Below are 22700 nucleotides of genomic sequence, written 5' to 3' on the forward strand. Positions count from 1 at the left end.
GACAATTCATGGTGTATTCAATAGTAATAAAAAGTGGGTGGGACATGAATGAAATTTTTGGATATGGCATACACATGGTAAGAATATACCCAGATCCTTGACATAACGTGGCCTCGACAATGCTCCCCCAATACACACTACTCGGACTCCCTCCAGTCACTATCTGGCAGAGTAGAGGTAGCAAGATTATACACTAGCTGATCCGGAAGCCTCCTAGAGCGTTACCAATAGGTTCGGTCCAGTGTACTAACTAGTGGCCAGCCTGCGAACACCGTTTTAAAGCTGTACCCTCGAAATGTAAGGAATATCGGATCTCGCCACGATATTCATCATAACCTCAAAAGTCATCAATCATACTGCATGCTGGAAGAGATAGGGAAGGGTTGAACAGAACCCATGTTTAGCTCTAGAGACTAAACATGGGTTCCACCACTTCAAGCCTCCAATAAGCAAAATGGTTGTATTGCACTGGTTGATGAGAGTCATCTACCACCTAGTACTGCCTGGTAATATAGAGGGGTGGCATTCCTCCATTTGGTGCGGGTGCCACACCTCGACCCCTGCTTACGTTGTTTCACACCTGGGTGGTCACCCACCATGTACTTGTGCATGGAGGTTATACCCAGGATTACAGTCCCACCATCGTAAAGGTACAAGCAGAGGATTTGGCTGTTAGAGACCGTCCGGACTTCACCGAAATTGGGTCCACTGGACTTGAGTGTCACCTGAATATCAGTTCCATCAGCGTTTTAGACTCCCAGGTAGCAAGTACAGCTCGTCTGGCATATCTGAGGGAATGTCTGTGAATGCTATCAAAGATGAGCATAGGATTAGTAGAGTCTTTTGTGGGATATAGGACAGGACTGTGTTTTAGAAGGATTAAAATTAACTATGATATCTTTGCTCTATTGAAGAATTACTTGGAAATCAGCATTTAAGAAAAGTGGTGGTGGATATTTGAAAAGATAAAGCTGTTTGTGCGGGGCAAGGTTTCTCAAACTGGAAGGAGGAATGCAAGGTGCTATCATCAGCAAAACTTTGATTAGAATTTCAAGTCGTCAATGAAGTAGGCTATTAATATAAAAAGAAGAAAGGAGCAGGAGAAAGAACTGAACCTTGGGGAACACCAGCATTACTAGAGATGTTTTTTGTTTTGTTTTATTTATGAAAACCCCAAACACGAAATGCGTTAGTACCATGCTTCAGTTGAAAATTGAGAAGACAGAAGAAGATTGTTGGGTCCATTGTTGTTTTCTGTATTTATAAATGATATTGATAATGGTATATCAGGCTTAATGCCCAAGTTTGCAGACGATACAAAGGTTGACAGGGTTGACAGTTTGTTAAGGACACTACTGACAGTATATTGCTGCAACAGGATCTGGAGAGGTTGAGCAGATGGGCTGAGAGGAGGCAAATGAAGTTTAACATTGACAAATCTAAAGTACTACATATGGGAAGCAGTAATCCCAGAGTAACGTATCAATGATATACAGGAATTTTTCTAGCAGGGATAAGGAGGTGATTATTCCCTTGTATAAGGCAATGGTCAGGGCACACCTTGAGTACTGTATACTGGTCTGGAGACCTCATTTCAAGAAGGATGTAGAGCTGCTGGAACGAGTACAGAGAAGTGCAACAAGATTAGTGAATGGAACAAAGGGTTGCTCTTACGAAGAAAGGCTTAAGTTTTGCAAATTACAGCGTCTGGAGACTAGGCACCAGCGAGGTGATCTAATAGAGGTGTATAAAGCCTTGAATGGTTTGAGCATGCTCAATGCTGATGGGATTCTTCCTCTTGCCCAGAATAATCACCTGAGAGGGCATAAATTCAAATTGAGGAAAGACAGATGTAGGATAGATGTGCAGAAATTTGCCTTTAGCCAGCAGGTAGTTGGTTGGTGGAGCAGACTTCCATCCCTTGTTGTGGACGTTGATAGCCTAAATAAATTTAAGGCTCAACTGGACAGGTATTTCGAATGAACGGAGGGGTGAAATGGGAGTGTTTTATTTTATTTTTTTTTTTTTTGGCTGATGCTGCATAAGCTTGCTTTCTTGCACCATATGCCTCTACTAATGCTAAAGTTAGTGCTTTTAAAATCTTATGAAAGTAATCAATGTCAGGTGCCAGTTATCTGAGGGTGTACTGATAGATCCTGGGGGGGGGGGAGATCTTGTCAGAGCTCCAGTTCTGTTGTTATATCATTTTAGAATGAGGTCTCCTGTTAGAGGCTCTGGATGTCTTGTCACATCATTTCTAATCATAGTGCCTTGTTGTTGTTGTTGTTATTATTATTATTATTATTATTATTATTCGGTTTAACGACACAAGGGCTACTTAGGCCAAATTGTGTCTGTTCATCATTATCATAGTGCCTTATGCGAGGTTATGTGGCCAGTTAGAAGATGAAAAGGAGGATTTTATCTTTGAACAATTGGAAATATTCTTCTTGTTTATAGCCATAAACAGGAAGGATGGCACACAATATCAACAGGCTTTATTCTCATCAAATTGACATCAGATCCATGAAACTTTGACTATCTAGTCATGGTAAGTTATTCTTCATGGTCTCAGTTTAGATCAACTGTCACGAAAGAATCCAGTCACCTCTACAGTATAGTAAGTAAATAACCTTATGGAAATATTTCCTTCTTAACTTGGTAGAGTACCTGTGTATTTCTTAACTTTTCTAATGTACATTATGCATTTAATTTTCTCTGAAATTTAAAATTGCGCAAGATAGTGTAGATAATTGGAAACCCAAATTAGATTACTTTCCTGAGATTTTTAAAGTACAGTATAGCGTCCATTATCCAGAATAATTGATGTCAGACGTCTTCCAGATGGCTAGATTTTCCGGATAATCAAACTGGAAAATTTTCTGGATAATTTTTCTGGTAAGATTAAATTTATTTAATCTTACCAGAAAAATAAATTAAATTAAATCTTACCTAAATAAATTAAATTTATTTAAGATTAAATAAATTTAATCTTACCTTACGATTAAATTAAATAAGATTAATTAAATTTAAAAAAAATTATAAATCAACCTCGGAAAACAGAAACAGAATCCATCCAGGCATTTTTATGATTTTTATACAAAACAGGAAAATTATAAAGATTTTTAAATCTTCTTGGTTTTTTCAACTTACCGATAATGAGCAAGGAACAATCTGTACGTCCCAGTTGCATTTGCACACATAGCCATTGTAATTTGCTCTTTTAAGAAGAAGAACTCTTTATTGCATACAAAACGCACATGCCGTACACAATACCCTTCACGGCTAAAAGCCAGGGGTTAAAACCAGGGGTTTTCTCATCTTAAAACTTGGTGCAGGCATTTCTCTTTTAGTGGCTAGGGCTTTTCTCAGTAATGCTTTTCATAATAAGCCCGTCTCATCAACATTATAAACGCTTTCTTTCTCGTAATTTGCTGAAGTGAACTTACTTTTAAAGGACACCGCTGCCAATTCGTCTGCAGAAAGTTTCTTGCCTTGAATACCTAGTTCAACTATACCGTGTCTCAGTTTAAAGTTTTTCAGCCAACCTGTGCTTGCCTTAAAATCTTCATTACCTCTTAATTTTCAATTAAAATCCAATGCTTTTTTGCACAACATTGGGCCAGACACTGGTTCACCTAAACTTTGCTCTGAAGAAAACAAAAAAATAAAGTGAGTGCACTATAAAGCAGCATTTTCAAGTTTCAACATCTTCTTTTTCCTGCTAGATCCTCCTTCACTATAAAAAATCAACACAAATTGTTATAGCATTGGAATTTTTCTTAATGTCGTAAATTGTTGAAGTCCCCACATTACACTCTTTGGAGAGATTTCCTAAATTTTCAACTTTTCTAATTCTATTAATAATTTCCATGTTTTGTTGCAATGTTAAAACTACACATTTTCTTTTCATTCACATTTTACTGTAAAAAATAAAAAATAATAAATTGCGCAGTTTCGGGCCGATATTATTCTTACCGAATCTGGAGCTAAACTAATCTTAATCTGAAATTCACTCATAGTTTCCGAGAAAACCCAGGTCTCTGTGATATTTTTCTAAAGCACATTTCTGAAGGTCACGTAGAATTCCAGGGAGTCACAACCATAAAACAATAAAAACAATTTGTAGTTTTCAGTTTATTGGGCTTGTTGTTTGTACAATCTGTTATAAACAGCTAGTAAACTCGATCTTTCTCTTATTATAATCAAAATTCAGTTTTAAATGTCACCACTATAACCGGAACTCACTGTACTACCATTAATAAAAAAAAGAAGAAAGATCGGCCTTTCAAATTATTCCGGATAATTGACTTCTGGATAACCGACATTCTACTGTATTATATCATTAATTTAAAAACACAAGAGTTACCTCAAATTTTTTTTCCTAGAATTCCTTCTCTGCACAACTCTCCAAACCCAACTTATTTTAGACACTATTTTAAAATGATTTAAAATTACATAAACTTCATTAAAATACTATTAAATGTGTTCAATCCTCTTAGTCCATGTATGATCAGACACCCCTGGGATCACAGTCCAATCCCCCATGCAACCTCGAGTCACTGAAGACATTATGTCAAAAATTAAAAATAAACATCGCTAAAATTTTCACGGAATATACTAAAAAACTACGATGATGAAACGATTTTCTAAAAACTTCCTTCCTTAAGGGGACCAAACTTTTTGACATACCATCATGTTCACAGGAAAGAATCCAAATGCACGGTGAGTATTCCCTGTGCTATTTATTAATGGCAGATTTCTTGTTACTATGCATGCATTTGTAAAAGTCCACGAATCTGAGATGAGAAATGGTTGACGTACATTAATTGAGTTACTTAGCATTCACATTTCTAAGGTTTCTGCAATTAAAAGCTTTGTGTAATTGTGTTGAATGCTCAAAACCTTAAAATCATCGAACAAGAAAACATGATCATAGTTTATAGCATGGAATGAAAGTTCAGACGCGATGATCCTTATTGCCCTAACTGATGCAGCAAGTTGTTTAAGACGCGTGTCCAAAAGGCACCTCGTCACTCCCACATATGAGGAATTGCAATTTCCACATGGAATATTATATACTACATCATGCATATCTATGGGGGAAGAAGGGAGTACAGAAGGATTTTTAATATGGAATGAACGTTATGAATGAATGGAATGTTATAAATGAGGATCACATTTTCCTGTTCGATGATGCTAAGGTTTTGAGCATTCAACACAATTACATAAAGCTTTTAATTGCGGAAACCTTAGAAATGCAAATACTAAGTAACTCAATTAATATACATCGACCATTTCTCATCTTGGAAAACCCAGGATTCATGGACTTTTACGCGCTTGCTTATTAACAAGCAATCTCCCATTAATAAATAGCGTAGGGAATACTCACATTGCACATTTGGATTCTTTCCTGTGAACATGACGGTATGTCGAAAAGTTTGATCCCTTAAGGAAGTTTTTTAGAAAATCGTTTCATCGTAATTTATTTACTTTGATCATCGAGTTTTTTAGTATATTCTGTGAAAATTTTAGTGATGTTTATTTTTAATTTTTGACATAATGTCTTCAATCACTCGGGGGTGTCTTATCATTCATGGACTAAGAGGATTGAGTAAATTAATAATATTTTAACAAAGTTTATGTAATTTTAAATCATTTTAAAATCGTGTCTAAAATAAGTTGGGATTTCGAGAGTCATGTAGAGAAGGAATCCTATGAAGAAAATATTGAGGTAACTCTTTTGTGTTTTTAAAATTTGATTAAAACGTAGGACATATTGAGCTTTAGTTGCTCTTAGTTTTATAATTATTAATTTAAAATTATAGGAACCTACATCAATTTATTCTGTATACATTGTTAATTTGACCATTTTCTCTTTCTGTTAGCTTGTCTTAAGAATGAAATCCCAAACAGGATCCAAAACATTGACGTTAACTGCAATTTTATTTAGTTAACTGATCATGCCTTTCTGTAGTAAATCCACTATTCCACTTCTGGGTATCAATCAAAAAACCATTTAATTTGCAAATATACATGGAATCTGCATATTTTACATTTTAAATTTAGTTATTAATGTCCATGTAAGGCCTCTCACAGAACATTTATGGATTTTCTAGATGAGTGGTTTCTACACCCTCTAATACAGGATGGAGGAGTTAAAATGATTTTATAGAGAGGCAGCAATAGAAAGTAATATTGTTGAGCTGATTATCAGCAGTGATTGTGTATTAAGAATCTTCAAGTAAAAGTGTGAATTAGGTGCTATTATCATATATTGATTTATTCAAAAAAATAACTACTTGCCAGGGGTAAAGGGAAGGAATTTTGATGCACAAAGGTCATTACAATGGACTCGGACATTTTTTACTCTTTTCAGTAGGATCGACTAACAGTTGATTGTATTCATTGTTGAAATGATTAACTTTAAATCCCTCTGACTTAGTAGTCATGATGGAGTATAAAGAGAACTTTTTTTAAACCCCTGGCCAAGGCTATGATGGGATTATATATCATTCCTTGGGATTACTGGTATCAATCAAGATCTTTTATTTATTTATTTGTTTAAATAGATGTCAGACGAACTGCTGAGTTTAGTGACAAAGGAGACAAATGCATGGAATGATTATAAATTATAAGGGGATACAGAATCGTATAGTAGGTACAAGCCTGTCGTAATATGGAATCATATAGTAAGTAAGCCTATTGTAATACAGAATCATATAGTAAGTACAAGCCTGTTGATTACTCTGTAATCAACTTACACAGTGGATTTAGGCATGCAGATATGAGAAATATTTTGACTGAGAATGCAAAAAGATGTAGGAAGGAACTCTTTTCTTCTGTTAACACTAGAAGGAAAAGGGATGAACTCCATCAGATTTGAATGGCATAACTATTAATGAGCCTATTCAGACTGCTGACAAACTTAATAAATACTTTGCATCTACATTCACATATGAAGAAGTTTTTACAGATAAGCTTAGCATGTCTATCTACTACCTCATCTCTAAAGGGGTAATTATCCCTCTAATACAGGATGGAGGAGTTAAAATGATTTTATAATAACTAAAATGAAGATAGAAGAAAAATTGTTGCAGCAAAATGTGAACAAAGCATCTGATCTATCCAATTACATAAAAAGAAGCAGCAAAAGAGGTAGCCAAACCTTTAGCCATAATAATGAGGGCATCCTTAGATTCAGAGGAAGTTCCTATAGATCATGGATGGTGAAGCGAATAACTAAGTTTGACCTCTGTGCCCAGGAAAATAATAGAGTGAGTAGTTAAAAAAGTAATGCAAGATCATCTTGATAGAAGTGGAGCTGTTCAACGATCACAGAATGGATTTGTTAAAGGGAGGTCATGTCTGAACAATATGATTAACTGATATAAGGTCATCACAGGTGATCTAGATGCAGCAGCCGACCGGGCTAGCCAGGTGGGTAAAGTGCCTGCCTGGCAACCCAAAGGTCGCGGGTTCGAATCCCACCTCGGGCTTGGATCAAAATACTTCAAAAACCTTGGGAGGTGCAATATGGCCACAGAAGCCAATGCGCCAACAACTAACAAAAAAAAAAAAAAAAAAAAAACATTGCTTAGGTAAGACATGACCAAATATTAATGCAGGGGGTGTTCGGATATTAATGGTAGGGCAGGATATGTATTATATTATATTATAGTACATATTATAATACATTATAATATATATATATATATATATATATACTTTATAATATCTTTATATTTTTCTTGTAAAGTTCCAGGAGAAGTCTTAGTAGAAGAGGCTGAAGATGATGAACAAGTGAAGGAATATCAAGAACCTGAAGAAGAAGAAGTGGTGCCTGTTGTACCTACCAATAATACCACAATCGGGTAAAGAATGATAGCTGTTTTAACAAAATACAGGACGATAATATATGTTTCTTTGATGGAAAAAAAAATTATATTTTTTAATAAAAAAAATTTATTTTCATGCTAATGCACTTCTCTTTTGTAAATAATATAATCTGTTTAATTTTTGAAAATCTTATACCATCATAATTGTAGTATCTTTGAATTCGTTGATGTTGATTATAAATACTATGCATAATCATTTGTCAATTTCCATGGCACACTCCCTCAACATGGGCACCTACACATGGTGAGGGTACCTACCATGCTAAACTGGAAATACAGCAGCATCACCGGGATCCATTACCCAAAGCCTGGGTTCCAAGATAATACCATAGAATTCTGGTGTGTTTGCTGTTCACTGCAACCTGTGGAAACTTAGATGGGAGCAGGGGTAGATCCTATAGGTTGAGGAGCCTAGCTTCAACACACCACTTTGGTCCCTGCTTTGATAAGATGAGTGTTCCTGGGATAGCTCGCCTAAGATCAGTCAGCTAGTGAGTTCACCTGCATGGGTCAACTATATCAATGCCATGCCCCTATTCTCGTGGTCTGAAGGATTCAGGCTGGTGGCAGTGCAGGTATGGTACTTGGGTATTCCTGGCATTCCACTCCCAAGTGCCTTTATTCTTGCTGAATAGTGGCCATCCTTTTGGAATTCATGGTGGGTGCAGAGGCCAAGCACCAAAAAAAAAAAAAAAAAAATTCCATGAATCCTGATAATCTATATCTTTCTTCTGGCCCCATCAGAAAATAATAATAGAACAATCATACTAGCTCCACAGCAGAGTGCTCTGGAACAGAAGACTTATAAGTTGCATCATTTATATTCCTCATAATGCATTCTACTTCTAAGAAGCCCATAATGAAAATGTCACTCTTCTTTATCCAGAAGTGTTTTAAATGGTTGACAGGATCCCCAAAATCTGTCAGAACTCTGTTCCTGGACATCCTAATCAAATTTCTCTTTCTCTTCAGCAATTTCCTTTTCTGACACCAAGTGAGATATTTTCTTGGCATCGACATTATGGTTAATAAAATTTAGTAAGTAAATACGTTGGGTATTTAGTAACTAATTATATACACTTATAATAAAATTACATTGAAATTATATATTTTCATAATAATTATATTTTTAAAATGCGAAGTCAATTTTGGAATTTTTTTAACTTCTTTTGTTAGAGTTTGTTAGCAGCGCATTTTATTTTGCATTGAAAAGCACTGCTTTTAGGCTTTTTCTCCATGGTTAATTCGAAAAATAATTATAAAATTTTTATACTGAACTAAATAACAAAATATTAATGAAAAACAAAATAACACTGAATATTAGAACAAATCTAAAATAACACTTAGAGACTTTCAGCACGGTTTACTTCAGTTAAGTTTATAAAATGAAATCAATTTTAACCAATTAACTTCCTTAAAAATTTTCACTTTCTCCTTTTTTATTTTCTTTTTTTTTTTTTCTTTTCTTTTTTCTTCTTTTTTTTCCTTTTTCTGGAGCTCCATGTACAGCCTGGGGCCTGGATGCCTTGCACCTGCTGCATCTCCCCCTATGACTGGCCCTGACAGAGGGCCACAAAATTACAGCATGTTCAGCCTCAAACCCACATGTATTAACTGCCAAGGAGAACACCCTGCATACTCATAAATGAGCATTAGCATTAGCATTAGTAGAGGCATTTGATGCAAGAAAGCAAGCTTATGCAGCATCAGCCAAAAAAAAAAAAAAAAAACCCATTCCACTTCACCCCTCTGTTCGTTCAAAATACCTGTCCAGCTGAGCCTTAAACTTATTTAGGCTATCAACCTCCACCACAAGGGATGGAAGCCTGTTCCACCAACCAACCACCCGCTGGCTAAAGGCAAATTTCCGCACGTCTATCCTACATCTGTCTTTCCTCAATTTGAATTTATGCCCTCTCAGGTGATTTTTCTGAGCTAGAGGAAGAATCCCATCAGCATTGAGCATGCTTAAACCATTCAAGGCTTTATACACCTCTATCAGATCACCTCGCTGGTGTCTAGTCTCCAGACACTGTAATTTGCAAAACTTAAGCCTTTTTTCGTAAGAGCACCCCATTGTTCCATTCACTAATCTTGTTGCCCTTCTCTGTACTCGTTCCAGCAGCTCTACATCCTTCTTGAAATGAGGCCTCCAGACCTGTATACAGTACTCTAGGTGTGGCCTGACCATTGCCTTATACAATGGAATAATCACCTCCTTATCCCTGCTGGAAAAATTCCTGTATATCATTGACAATACTCCATGAGCTACTCTTGCAGCCCGTCTGCACTGCTCAGAGAACTTCATATCTGCCTGCACAACCACCCCCAAGTCCCTTTCATTCTCTACCACTGTCAGTGTAGTACCACAGAGTTGATACGTTGCTCTGGGATTGCTGTTTCCCATGTGTAGTACAGGCATACCTCGATTAACGAATAGGATGCGTTCCACGAAATTACTTCGTTAAGCGAAACTTCGTTTTCAGAGGTAAAAATACTATGGCCAGAATAGGGATACGTTCCTACGTAAAGAAAATGAAAAGCTTTTTTTCGAACAAAGAAAAGTTTTATTAAATAAACAGTCAACTTACATACAAAGTGAAATCACATTTTAAAATATGAGGTTAAAGTTGATTGTTTATGCTTTTTTTCTCTTTCATTTAACAATGGCCTATACGGAGTTATTGCATTTAACACTGATCGCTTAACTATAACACTTCTTCCTAAATCAGGATCATTTTCACTAAAAAAATTTAAAACGTTTTCAATGTCATTTAAGCACCTTTTTAAATCTTTGGTTGTTAACACTTTTTCGGCAGGAACTTCTTTAACTTCGCCTTCATTATCTTTGTCTTCGTTGCTAACAAGGTTTTCTAAATCTTCCACTGAAAAACCATCATCTTCTGCATTCAATAAATTTCTAACATCCTCTTCATCGACATTTTCGAAACCTATTGATTGAGCCATCTGGATAACTTCATTTCTAATTTCTTGGATGTTATTTTCTTCTTCTAGTACAACTTCTGGACATATTTTGCGCTAAACTCCATTTAAGCATTTCTTAGTGACTTCTTTCCAAGAACTATCAATGTTTTCAATTGCGTTTTTAATGGTGTAGTTTTTCCAAAAAGTTTTAACTGTCATTTCCTCTTTATCCTCTAGTTCAGGTAAATTGCTTAAAATTCGACGCAGATAATAAGCTTTAAATGATGCTATTACTCCCTGATCCAATGGTTGAATCAGGAAAGTTGTGTTTGCTGGAAGAAACACAACTTTGACAGGAATGCATGTGTCCAACGTGTTAAGATCAGTAGGATGTCCCGGAGCATTGTCTAACAACAAAAGAGCTTTTTCTTCAAAGTTGTTTTTTTTTGACAATACCGTTTTACTCCAGGACAAAAGTGGTTAACAAACCAATCAGTAAATAACTCCTTGGTAACCCACGCTTTTCTATTTGCTTTCCATATTACAGGTAAATTCATTTTTATGTTACCTTTTAACGCCCTCGGATTTTCTGAATGGTAAACTAATAACAATTTTAATTTATAATCGCCAGAGGCATTTGATCCAAAGAGTAACGTTAAACGGTCTTTGGCTGCTTTGAACCCAGCAGCTGATTTTTCTTCAATAGAAATGAAGCTTTTTGTTGGTAGCCGTTTCCAGAACAAACCGCTTTCGTCAACATTGAACACCAAATTTGGTGGAAAATTTTCACGTTCAATTATTTCCTTTAGTTTTTCTGGAAACTTATTTGCAGCTTCTCCTGTTAATTTTACACTGGCCCGTTTTTTTAAATTTCTCGAACCAACCACGAGAAGCCCTAAAGGTTTCCGTAATTTCTTCAGTTTGTTTAGATTTCAGGTGATTAAACAAAAATAATGCTTTTTCTTGAATCACAATTTGACTTAAAGGCATATGACGTTGTGACATATCATCTATCCACAAACTTAACATTTTCTCCATTTTTTCTAAAATTGGATTCCTTAAGCGAGTTAATTTTGCCGCTGTAACATCTGTACAATTCTGAGCAGACTGTTTTATTTTTTCTGATTGACTTAGTATGGTTGTTAAAGTTGATTGCGCTAATCCTAAAGAATGTGCCACATCGGATTTTCTTTCGCCGCTTTCAACACGTCGTACGATATTTAGTTTAGTTTCCAAAGAAATTGCTTTTCTTTTCTTTGATTCTGACATTTTAATTAACTAAAACAAAAATATTTCTATTAAAATTTACAAAATCTACGTTATGTAATGCTACAAAGAACCTACGTCGATTATTGCAATGCGCCACACTGAAACGTCAATCATGTAAACAACAACTAAATTATGCGATTGACGCGAAAAACTGTTATAACAGACACGCCCGCAGCTCGGGAGCACTCGGGAATACGTAACGAGTCGCCGTCAGTCACCAATCGAATGATTGTCGGGCGTTGGTCTTAAATTGGAATATATTTTTTATGTTAAATGGGGCTTGAAATTGCCGACTTCGTTATATCGAGGCTTCGTTATCAGAGGTAACGTTAACCGAGGTATGCCTGTACTTTACATTTGTCAATGTTAAACTTCATTTGCCACCTCTCAGCCCATCTGCTCAACCTTTCCAGATCCTGTTGCAGCAGCATAGTGTCAGTAGTGTCCTTGACAACCCTGCCAACCTTTGTATCGTCTGCAAACTTGGACATTAAGCTTGATATACCATCATCAATATCATTTATAAATACAGAAAACAATAATGGACCCAACACTGAGCCCTGAGGGACTCCACTAATAACATTAGTCCACGATGAGCAGTGTCCATTGATTGCCACTCTCTGTCTTCTCCCCCTCAACCACTCCTTTATCCATAGCAGCAATTTGCCTCCAATGTCACACTGCTCCAATTTGTGTAGCAGTCTTCCATGTGCAACAGTATCAAAAGCCTTTCTAAGATCCAAGTATATAATATCAAAGTTATTCCCTGCATCCAGTTCTTTTGTGACTGCATCATAGTATCCAATCAAGTTGGTCAGGCAAGACTTCCCCTTAACAAAACCATGCTGTGTCCGAGCTATAACTGAAGTCTTGTCTAAATGATCCTGCAGTGCTTCTTTAACCAATGCCTCCATTAATTTTCCTGGAACAGAAGTTAAGCTCACAGGTCTATAATTACTTGTGTCAGCCTTTGATCCTTCTTTGTGAATTGGGGTCACATTTGCACATTTCCAGTCTATGGGTACCTCCCCTGAGTCCAAGGAAGCTCTCATAATTATGGCTAAGGGTTTGCTGCCTCCTTTAATATAACTGGATAGATCCCATCCACCCCGGGTGCCTTTCTTGTGTTTATCTTCAACAGTTTCTCCTCCACTTTACTCCCAGTTATTTCAAGATTCTGTAGCTTACTGCTAGAGTTGAATACACCTCTGGCATTCCCCTTGCTGAATAACTCCTCATGCGTGAATGTTGATGCAAAATATTCATTTAGTTTGTTAGCTACCTGAGCAGGATCATCAACAGTTGACCCATCAATATCAAGTGGACCAATCTGATTCATCCCCTTCCTTCTAGAGTTTACATAAGTAAAGAACTCTTTGCTGTTTTTCTTTGCATCCCTTGCCATGGATTTCTCGTAATCTGCCTTCGCCTGCCTAACCTCCTTTGTAACTTGGTTGCATATCAACTTGTATCTATCATAGGCTTCTGTGTCATGTGTTAATTTGTATGTATCCCATGCATTTTTCTTCTCTGCCATATATGCCTCATTAGTTCTTCTGACATCCATTTTGGCCTAAACCTTGAACAGTATTTCTTAGTTGGTATGTAAAGCCTAGTAGCTTCCAAGATAAGTTCTTTGAATGCTTCCCATTTTGAATTTGCTGTTGGTAACATCATCAGTTGGTCCCACTGTATAGAATTTAAATACTGCCTCAGTCCATTGTAGGCGCCTTTACAAAAGCAATACCCCTTCCCTTTACCCCTAATGGTAGTTACCTCTTTGAGTAAATCCCACTTCAGCACACTGTGATCACTGCCACCTAGTGGTTCATTTATCTGCAGATTCTTAATGCATGAAGAATCACTGCTGATAATCAAATCAAGAGTATTACTCCCTCTAGTTGCCTCCCGAACATGCTGATGTAGAAAACAATCATCCAATAAATCCACAAAAGCCCTGCTAGTGTGTGAGTAACCAGCCCCCAAATTCCAGTCAATATCTGGGAAATTAAAATCTCCCATTATAAGACTCTTTGATTTACTGGCCCACTCTATTTCCCTGTACAGTTCCTTATTATACTCATCAGAGTCATTAGGCCTATAGCACACTCCTACTCTCAATTTTGATCTCCCAATGTCACACCAAACTGACTCAACACTGCACTGTCCAGCGATGTCGACTGGCTTCACTTCCTTGGTTTTTATGTGTTTCTTAACTAATAGCATAACCCCTCCCCCCTTCCTATCCTGTCTATCCTTTCTGTAGACGTTGTACTCCCCAAATTGCAGTTCTGCATCCCTTATATCTGTGTGACACCACGTCTCTGATATCCCAACAATATCTGCCTTTGATGTTTTGAACAATACCTCAAATTCATCAAATTTATTTACTACACTCCTAGCATTGGTGTACACGCAAGTATACCTGCACCTGTTTCTATTCTTAGCTACCCTAACACAACCCATGTGTTTACTTGTACCGCAATGGCTCCCAGCAGTCTCTGAAATACCATGCATCTTGTTTTTCAGGCTTCTGCTCATTCTAATAGAAGCAGTGCAAGAATCTCTTTCACCTCTGCCAGTGGCTACTGTCAATCTATTGGTCTTTGTCTCTCCCCAAGCTAGCAGTTTTCCGACCCACCTAACACTGCCTCGATAGCATCAGCAAATATTCTTGCACCCTTTCTATTTAAGTGTATCCCATCCCTGTAGAAGCAATCTCTCCTGTTAACAAGTACAGTACAGGCTGAAAAAAATTCTACCCCTTGAGCCTTGCACAATCTTTCCAGGGCCGAATTGATCGACAAGGCTCTCATCATATACTCCCTCCTATCATATCTGGGCAGAATTGCAGACACTTTCAAATTCAACCCTAATCCTCGGCTTTTGTTCAACAGTGACCTGTACTTGTTAAGTAATTCTGCCGGTCTCCTGCTCTTAATATTATTAGTGCCAACGTGTACAGCTATATCACCTTTTGTGCCCTTAAAAGATGATATTCGTTCTACGTCATCAACCTTTGCCCCTGGCAGACATACCCTGGTCCTGTTCCACCTATCTTTTTTTACAAAGCATGTTCCCCGTTTCCCTGACAATAGAGTAACCAACAACTACTAGTTCCTTCGGGACCAGCGCATTCTGCCTTGGGGGTTGTCTCTGTGTCACGCGATGCCCAAGTGCAAGCTCTGGCGTTGATGTGGGCAGCTGAGAGCTTGATGGGCCCCTCAATTTAGTTTCTTCGAGGGCATCCACCCTGTCCTTCAAGCTCTCATATAGGCCCACAAGAACGCCGAGTTATTGCCTGATATCGATACACTCCTTGTATCGCGCACATACTAGAGGTTTAAGCAAGAAAAGGAAATACAGAGACTTAATGCAGAGCTGAACATATATTAGGAAGTAAGAAAAGCAGTGAAATCTGTAAATGGCAATAAACCATTATACTTGGAGGGTTACCCAGAGATGTTTCACTGAACTCAAACTGAAATTAGTATACCATCATTTACTCCAATCTCATGCTGCTTATTAAACTTGCAAAAAACTGCACAGAAAGAACAGTCTGCTGCCACTCCTAAATCTGTACCTCCTGCTGCATCCCTCTGTCAGAATCCAGTGAAGGGAAACCACAAAAAACTAAAGTAATGCAAGACAGTTGATGTGGATTTTTTTTTTTTTTGGCTGATTACATGAAGATCCTTGGTAAAATGATGTGGGCTAAATAAGTGAGATTTCTCTGTTAAGTGCCAACTTTATCGCTATTCAGCCCTATAGTTCATTGTTTTTTCTTTATTGCATATGAAACACACTAACAGTTAAAGTTTGATGAGAATGTTATAATACATTCAGTTCTGTCATTGGTCTTTAATAATTGTTACTGAGAAGAAGGCACCATTATAATTTGTTAACAGTGGGCATTGTTTTGGCTCATATTCTAAACTTCTGACTATCAGTAAGGCAAGTTATTGGTGTTACCATTCTTCACATTTGTTTCATTTGAAAATAAATCTTTATTGATGTTGTTTTTTTATCAATCATTATTTTAATAAAATCTAATGTACAAGTTAGTGCAGTTGCATCATTTCAGTACATAGCTACAATTTATAACTATTTAAGTAGTTATAAATTGGCATCATTAAATATATCTCGTATTGTGAATACCTTCACATCGAGTTGCCATGATATTGCACTACCTCGAATAAGTAATGCCTCACCATAGGAGAAGACTGTTACTTATTCTCAGCGGATACCATCACCCATACGGCACCGTTTCGGAGATCATTGGCTCCTCATCAATGGGTGGGCAGGTATCCTGGTATTGCAATGATGACAACTCAGTTGCGAAGTATAAATCCACAATATGAGAGATGCCTGATGGTGTGGAGTAATTTAGATTACTATATAGTTTAGGGCTAAGGCCTCAGGTTATGTAAAGAGTTAACTAATGCACAAGTTGGTGCAATTGCATCATTTCAGTACATAGCCAACTACTTAAGTAGCTATAAATTGGCATCATTAAGTATATCTCATATCTCTTTTACATAACCTGAAGCCTTAGCCCTAACCTAAACTTTATTGTAATCTAAATTACTCCACACTATCAGGCATCTCTCATATTGTGGATTTATACTTCGCAACTGGGTTGTCATCATTGCAACACCAGTGTACCTGCCCACCCACTGATGAGGAGCCAATAAGCTCTGAAACGGTGCTGTCTCGGTGATGGTATCCGCTGAGGATAAGTAACAATAGTCTTCTCCTGTGGTGAAGTGTTATTTATTGGAAGTAATGAAATATCATGGCAACTCGTTGTGAAGGTATTCACAATATGAGATATACTTAATGCCAATTTATAACTACTTAAGTAGTTGGCTATGTACTGAAATGATGCAATTGCACTAACTTGTACATTAATTAACTCTTTACGTAACCTGAGGCCTTAGCCCTAAACTATATTATAATTAATAAAATCTTTATTGTTTTATAAAGTGAGGGAGGGTATCATGCCCGACCTTATTATTTACACTGCACTGGAAATAAACCTGCAGAACAAAATTTGCTTGATAGCTACCTAAACAATTACGGCACACTTTTTTCAGGTGTTTATTATGGCCAGTGTTCATTACTATTGCCTTTTTAATTAAGTATTGTATAACTATTTTACTTACCAAATTAATCAGTACATTAAAAATTATTAAAGCCTAAACAGAGCTATGGAGAATTTCATTCCCAATTTTCACCACAATACTCAAGAACATGATTAACCGGTAATGTAGTACAGTACTCTGAAAACTAACTCTTATATCTCAGCCTTGCAGGATAAATTGTTTGACAACTGCTTTATACCAAAAGATTATGATTCGGATTTCATATTCTGAATAAAACATATCAGTAATATCAATATTTTAATTCAATATTACTGATATGGTTTTACCATATTTTCCTCTCTTCTTTTTCTTAGCTGTCCAAGCCTTTTAAGCTCTTAGCTGCAAGTACAACTTCTTTCCATTTCTTTCTGTCCCTGACAATCTCCAGTTATCAATGCTTAACTGCTCAAGTTCTCTAGTCATTATCTCCCTTGACCTCATCTTGGTTGTCCTTTTGGTCTAGTTTATTCAGGCTACAATGCACAGCTGTTCTTAGCCTCCTCCTCCTATTCCCACATCCTTTTAATATGTCCTGTTTATAATAGTCAGAGTTAGTGAGTTGAATCTGTTGTGCATTTTGGAGTTGTCTCTCTAACGGTGATTAACCCATAATTTTTTTGTAGAAGTTAATTTTTAAAATATTGTAATTTTGTTTCATCTGCTTTTATTGTGCTCTAGTTTTCTGATCCTGATATTGGTTTCCAATATTGGTGTGATGATTGTCTTGCACATATCTTCTTTTGCTTTATGTGATAGAATTCTAGATGAGAACAGTTTTTGGAGAGCAAGGAAGGTTCTGTTTTTTACCAGGATATTTTTGCCAAATTTCTTCCTGCAATGCCATTCTTATTTGTCATGATTGTGCCCAGATATTTGTAGTGTGCCTCTTGCTTGTATTCACTGTCATCGCCTATATGTTCTTGTGTTTCTTCCTTTCCATTTTTAGGAATTCAGTTTTTTGTTGAATAATCTGTAATTTTACTTTTCCTGATTATCATCAGTGAACAATGAAAACTACTTTGAAGACTGTTTTCATTTCTTTTTTTTTTTTTTTTTTTTTTTGATTAAGTAAAAGAGTAATGGTGAAAGTGTATCTCCCTGTCTCAGTTGAGTATTAATGCTGGAAGGCTCCAGTTTCTTTTTGGTAACCATTACAAGCCTTTTTGTAATGGTTACCAGATGTGTATAAAGGAAACCTTTTTGGTTTCCTTTATACACATTTCAATCAGACTACTTAGCACTACTTCAAATTCTTTTAGTATATTCTGGAGTCATTTTCTGTGTATGCTATCATATGCCTTTTTGAAATCTTTATACACAAAAAATTACAGAGAGCTAAATCTGATAAGTATGATGAATGAGAGGCCATAATGATTAGCATTAGTAGTGGCATATGTTCAAGCCTGTGACCACCAAATACAGAGAATGCGGAAAGGTCAGGGAATGACCACCGCATATCCCCGGAGCAATATGTCCTTAGTGCTAATGCTCCTAAAAACCAAATAACAACAACAGTAGTGGCATATGATGTAAGAATGCTTTGCATGAAATTCTTGAATGGAAAGTCCTGAGTGTTTAGGGGTGTTGTCATGATGTAAGCACCAATTCCCAGAAGCTCCTAATTCCTTCATTAGTAAATGCAAATGATGCACTTTTCTGGCTGTTTTCTAATAATTTAGTATTCCTGGTTCACTGTTTGATGCAGAACAATTCATAACGAACAATGCCCTGTGAGTCAAAAAATATGATAATCGAGATTGTCTTGCAGTTTTGGGGGGGGCCTTCAGGTATACAGAGCCTTCCACTGAGTGGTCTGAGCCTATTCTTCTGAGTCATAGCCATAGATTTGTTTCTTCCATCATCACCAGTAATGACAGAAGAAACAAAGCATGGGTAGGAAGCAGCACATTGACAAAGATCCTGACATACAAGATAATCATAGACAGGATATTGCTCTCTATGATTATCGATGAGGATGCAAGGCCAAAACTGAGCTGAAATATATTGTTTTCCAGAAGCCTTGAATTAAACATTAATTGACATGTCACATAAGAATAAGAAATACCAATTTTGCTAGCAATTTTCTAGATGGTTAAATGTCAACACTCCTAAACAGATTATGAACACAAGTAGTAGTAGTAGTAGTAGTAGTGGCATGTGATGCAAGAAAGCAAGTGTATGAGCTTATGCAGCATCAGCCAAAAAAAAAAAAAAATCACACCATTCCCTCCAAATGCCTGTTCAGTTCCTCCTTAAATTTATTCAACCTATCAACTTCCACAATGACAGATGGAAGTTTTTTCCAGCAGTTAACCACCTGCTGGCTAAAGGCAAATTTCCACACATCTATTCTACATCTGTCTTTCCTTAATTTGAATTTATGCCCCCTTAAGTTCGTAATCTGAACAAGTGGAAGGATCCCATCAGAATTCAGCGTACTCAACCCATTCAAGGCCTTATACACCTCAATCAGATCACCGCGCAGGTGCCTAGTCTCCAGCCACTGCAATTTGCAGAACTTAAACCTCTCTTGGTAAGAGGATCCCTTCATTCCCCTCACCAATCCTGTTGCCCTTCTCTGTACACGCTCAAGTAAATCTACATCCTTCCTAAAATGAGGCCTCCAGACCTGTACGCAGTACTCAAGGCGTGGCCTGACCATTGCCTTATACAGAGGGACAATCACCTCCTTCTCCCTGCTAGCAAAATTCCTATATATCATTGACAAAATCCGATGACCTGCCCTGGCAGCCTGTCTGCATTGCTCAGAAAACTTCATATTTTTAGGTGGTAGATGACTTTCATCAACCGGTGAAATACCACCACTTTGCTTATTGGAGGCTTGAAGTGGTGAAACCCATGTTTAGTCTCTAGAGCAAAGTTTCCGGCATCCCCCTCCCCCCCCATACTTCTCCTTCAACCCATGCACGGTACTAAGTACTATAGGTTTTGATACCTTTTGTGTTTGGGGTTTTCATAAAAAAAAAAATATATATATCTGACTGCACAATTACTCCCAGGTCTTTTTCATTTTCTACCACCTTAAGCGTAGTACCACACAGTTGGTACGTTTCTCTGGGGTTACTTCTACCCATATGCAGTACTTTGCATTTGTCAAGGTTAAACTTCAGTTGCCACTTCTTAGCCCATCTGCCCAAATTATCTAGATCCTGTTGCAGTAGCACACTGCCATTACTGTCATTAACAACCCTGCCAACCTTTGTATCATCTGCAAACTTCGACATTAAGCCTGATATACCTTCATCAATATCATTGATAAATATACAAAACAACAGTGGACCTAACACCGAACCCTGTGGGACTCCACTAACATTAGTCCACGAAGAGCAGCACCCATTGATTACCACCCTCTGTCTTCTCCCACTTAACCATTCTTTTATCCATTGTAGCAACTTACCCTTAATACCATTCTGCTCCAATTTGTACAATAGTCTTCCATGCGCAACAGTGTCAAAAGCTTTCCTGAAATCCAAATATATGATATCAAAATTATTTTTTGCATCCAGTTCCTTTGTAACCACATCATAATATCCTATCAAATTTGTCAGACAAGACTTTCCCTTAACAAACCCATGCTGTGTCTGAATTATTGCTGTAGTCTTGTCTAGATGATTCTGCAATGCATCTTTAACCAGTGACTCCATTATTTTACCCAGAACAGAAGTTAAACTAACTGGTCTGTAATTACTCGTGTCACCCTTCGATCCCCCTTTGTGAATTGGGGATACATTTGCACATCTCCAGTCCGTGGGAACCTCCCCTGAGTCCAAGGATGCTCTCATAATTATGGCTAAGGGTTTGCTTAGTTGCTTTGCCGCCTCCCTTAATATAACTGGATAGATCCCATCCACCCCAGGTGCTTTTCTTATGTTTAACTTCAACAATTTCTCCTCCACTTTGCTTTCAGTTATTACAAAATCATTAAGTATCCTGCTACAATTTGATAACCTTCTGCCATTTTCAAACCTTAATAATTCCTCATGTGTGAGTGTAGATGCAAAATACTGACTCAATTTGTTTGCTGTCTGAGCAGTATCATCAATAGTCGAACCATCGATATCAAGTGGAATTATCAGATTCATCTCCTTCCTTTTAGAGTTTATATAAGTAAAGAAATCCTTGCTGTTTTTCTTAGCATCTTTTGCCAAGCATTTCTCATAATCTGCCTTCGCCTGCCTAACCTCCTTTGTGACCTGATTACAGACTAGCTTATATCTGCCATAGGCTTCTGAGTCGCTTGAAAATTTATATGCATCCCATACATTTTTCTTCTCTGTTACGAGTCTCATTAGTTCATTAGATAACCATTTAGGCCTAAACCTTGAACAATATTTCTTAATAGGTATGAAACTTTTAGTAGCATCCACGATTAATTCCTTGATTGCTTCCCACTTAGAATTTACTGTTGGTAACATCGTCAGTTGATCCCACTGTACAGAATTTAAAAACTGTCGGAGACCACTGTACTCACCTTTACGGAAGTGATTAAATCATTATTTTTTGAAGTTGAAGGCAGCCACAATGAATATCACATTCAACAGATAAGTGACCCTCCTTAAACTTTGCAAGCCACAGAACATTATTTGAACAACAAACTTTTGTACATTTGTTCTGCAACCATCCTTACCTTGGTTTGAATTTATGTCCCCTTGAGTGTAGCCTTAAGAGGAAGAATGCCATCAGCATTGAGCTGGCTCAATACATTCAGAGCTTTTAACATCTCAATCACATTAGCATTAGCATTAGCATTAGTAGAGGCATTTGATGCAAGAAAGCAAGCTTATGCAGCATCAGCCAAAAAAAAAAAAGTAACATAAATAAATAAAAATAACCACTTCCACTTCACCCCTCTGTTCGTTCGAAATACCTGTCCAGCTGAGCCTTAAACTTATTTAGGCTATCAACTTCCACGACAAGGGATGAAAGTCTGTTCCACCCACCAACCACCCGCTGGCTAAAGGCAAATTTCCGCACATCTATCCTACATCTGTCTTTCCTCAATTTGAATTTATGCCCTCTCAGGTGATTTTTCTGAGCTAGAGGAAGAATCCCATCAGCATTGAGCATGCTCAAACCATTCAAGGCTTTGTACACCTCTATCAGATCACCCCGCTGGTGCCTGGTTTCCAGACACTGTAATTTGCAAAACTTAAGCCTTTCTTCGTAAGAGAACCCCTTTGTCCCATTCACCAATCTAGTTGACCTTCTCTGTACTCATTCCAGCAGCTCTACATCCTTCCTGAAATGAGGCCTCCAGGCCTGTATACAGTACTCTAGGTGTGGCCTGACCATTGCCTTATACAAGGGAATAATCACCTCCTTATCCCTGCTAGAAAAATTCCTATATATCATTGACAATACACCATGAGCTACTCTTGCAGCTCGTCTGCACTGCTCAGAGAACTTCATATCTGCCTGCACCACCACCCCCAGGTCCCTTTCA

At 37.3% G+C, this 22700-nt stretch overlaps 1 protein-coding gene across 1 annotated transcript in view; it reads left to right on the forward strand.

Annotated features, from left to right (window-relative positions):
- The window catches only part of Lrp4 (LDL receptor related protein 4), a 904868-nt gene that overhangs the window by 821898 nt on the left and 60270 nt on the right, over positions 1-22700 (forward strand). Inside the window, exon 31 of the mRNA XM_090386734.1 lies at positions 7760-7874. Within this exon, the coding sequence (XP_090242860.1) occupies positions 7760-7874 (115 nt within the window). The remainder of the gene's footprint in view (positions 1-7759; positions 7875-22700) is intronic.

Source organism: Mastigoproctus giganteus, chromosome 12 (genome assembly GCF_048544385.1).
Source record: "Mastigoproctus giganteus isolate SK-2022 chromosome 12, ASM4854438v1, whole genome shotgun sequence".
Taxonomy (NCBI): Eukaryota; Metazoa; Arthropoda; class Arachnida; order Uropygi; family Thelyphonidae; genus Mastigoproctus; species Mastigoproctus giganteus.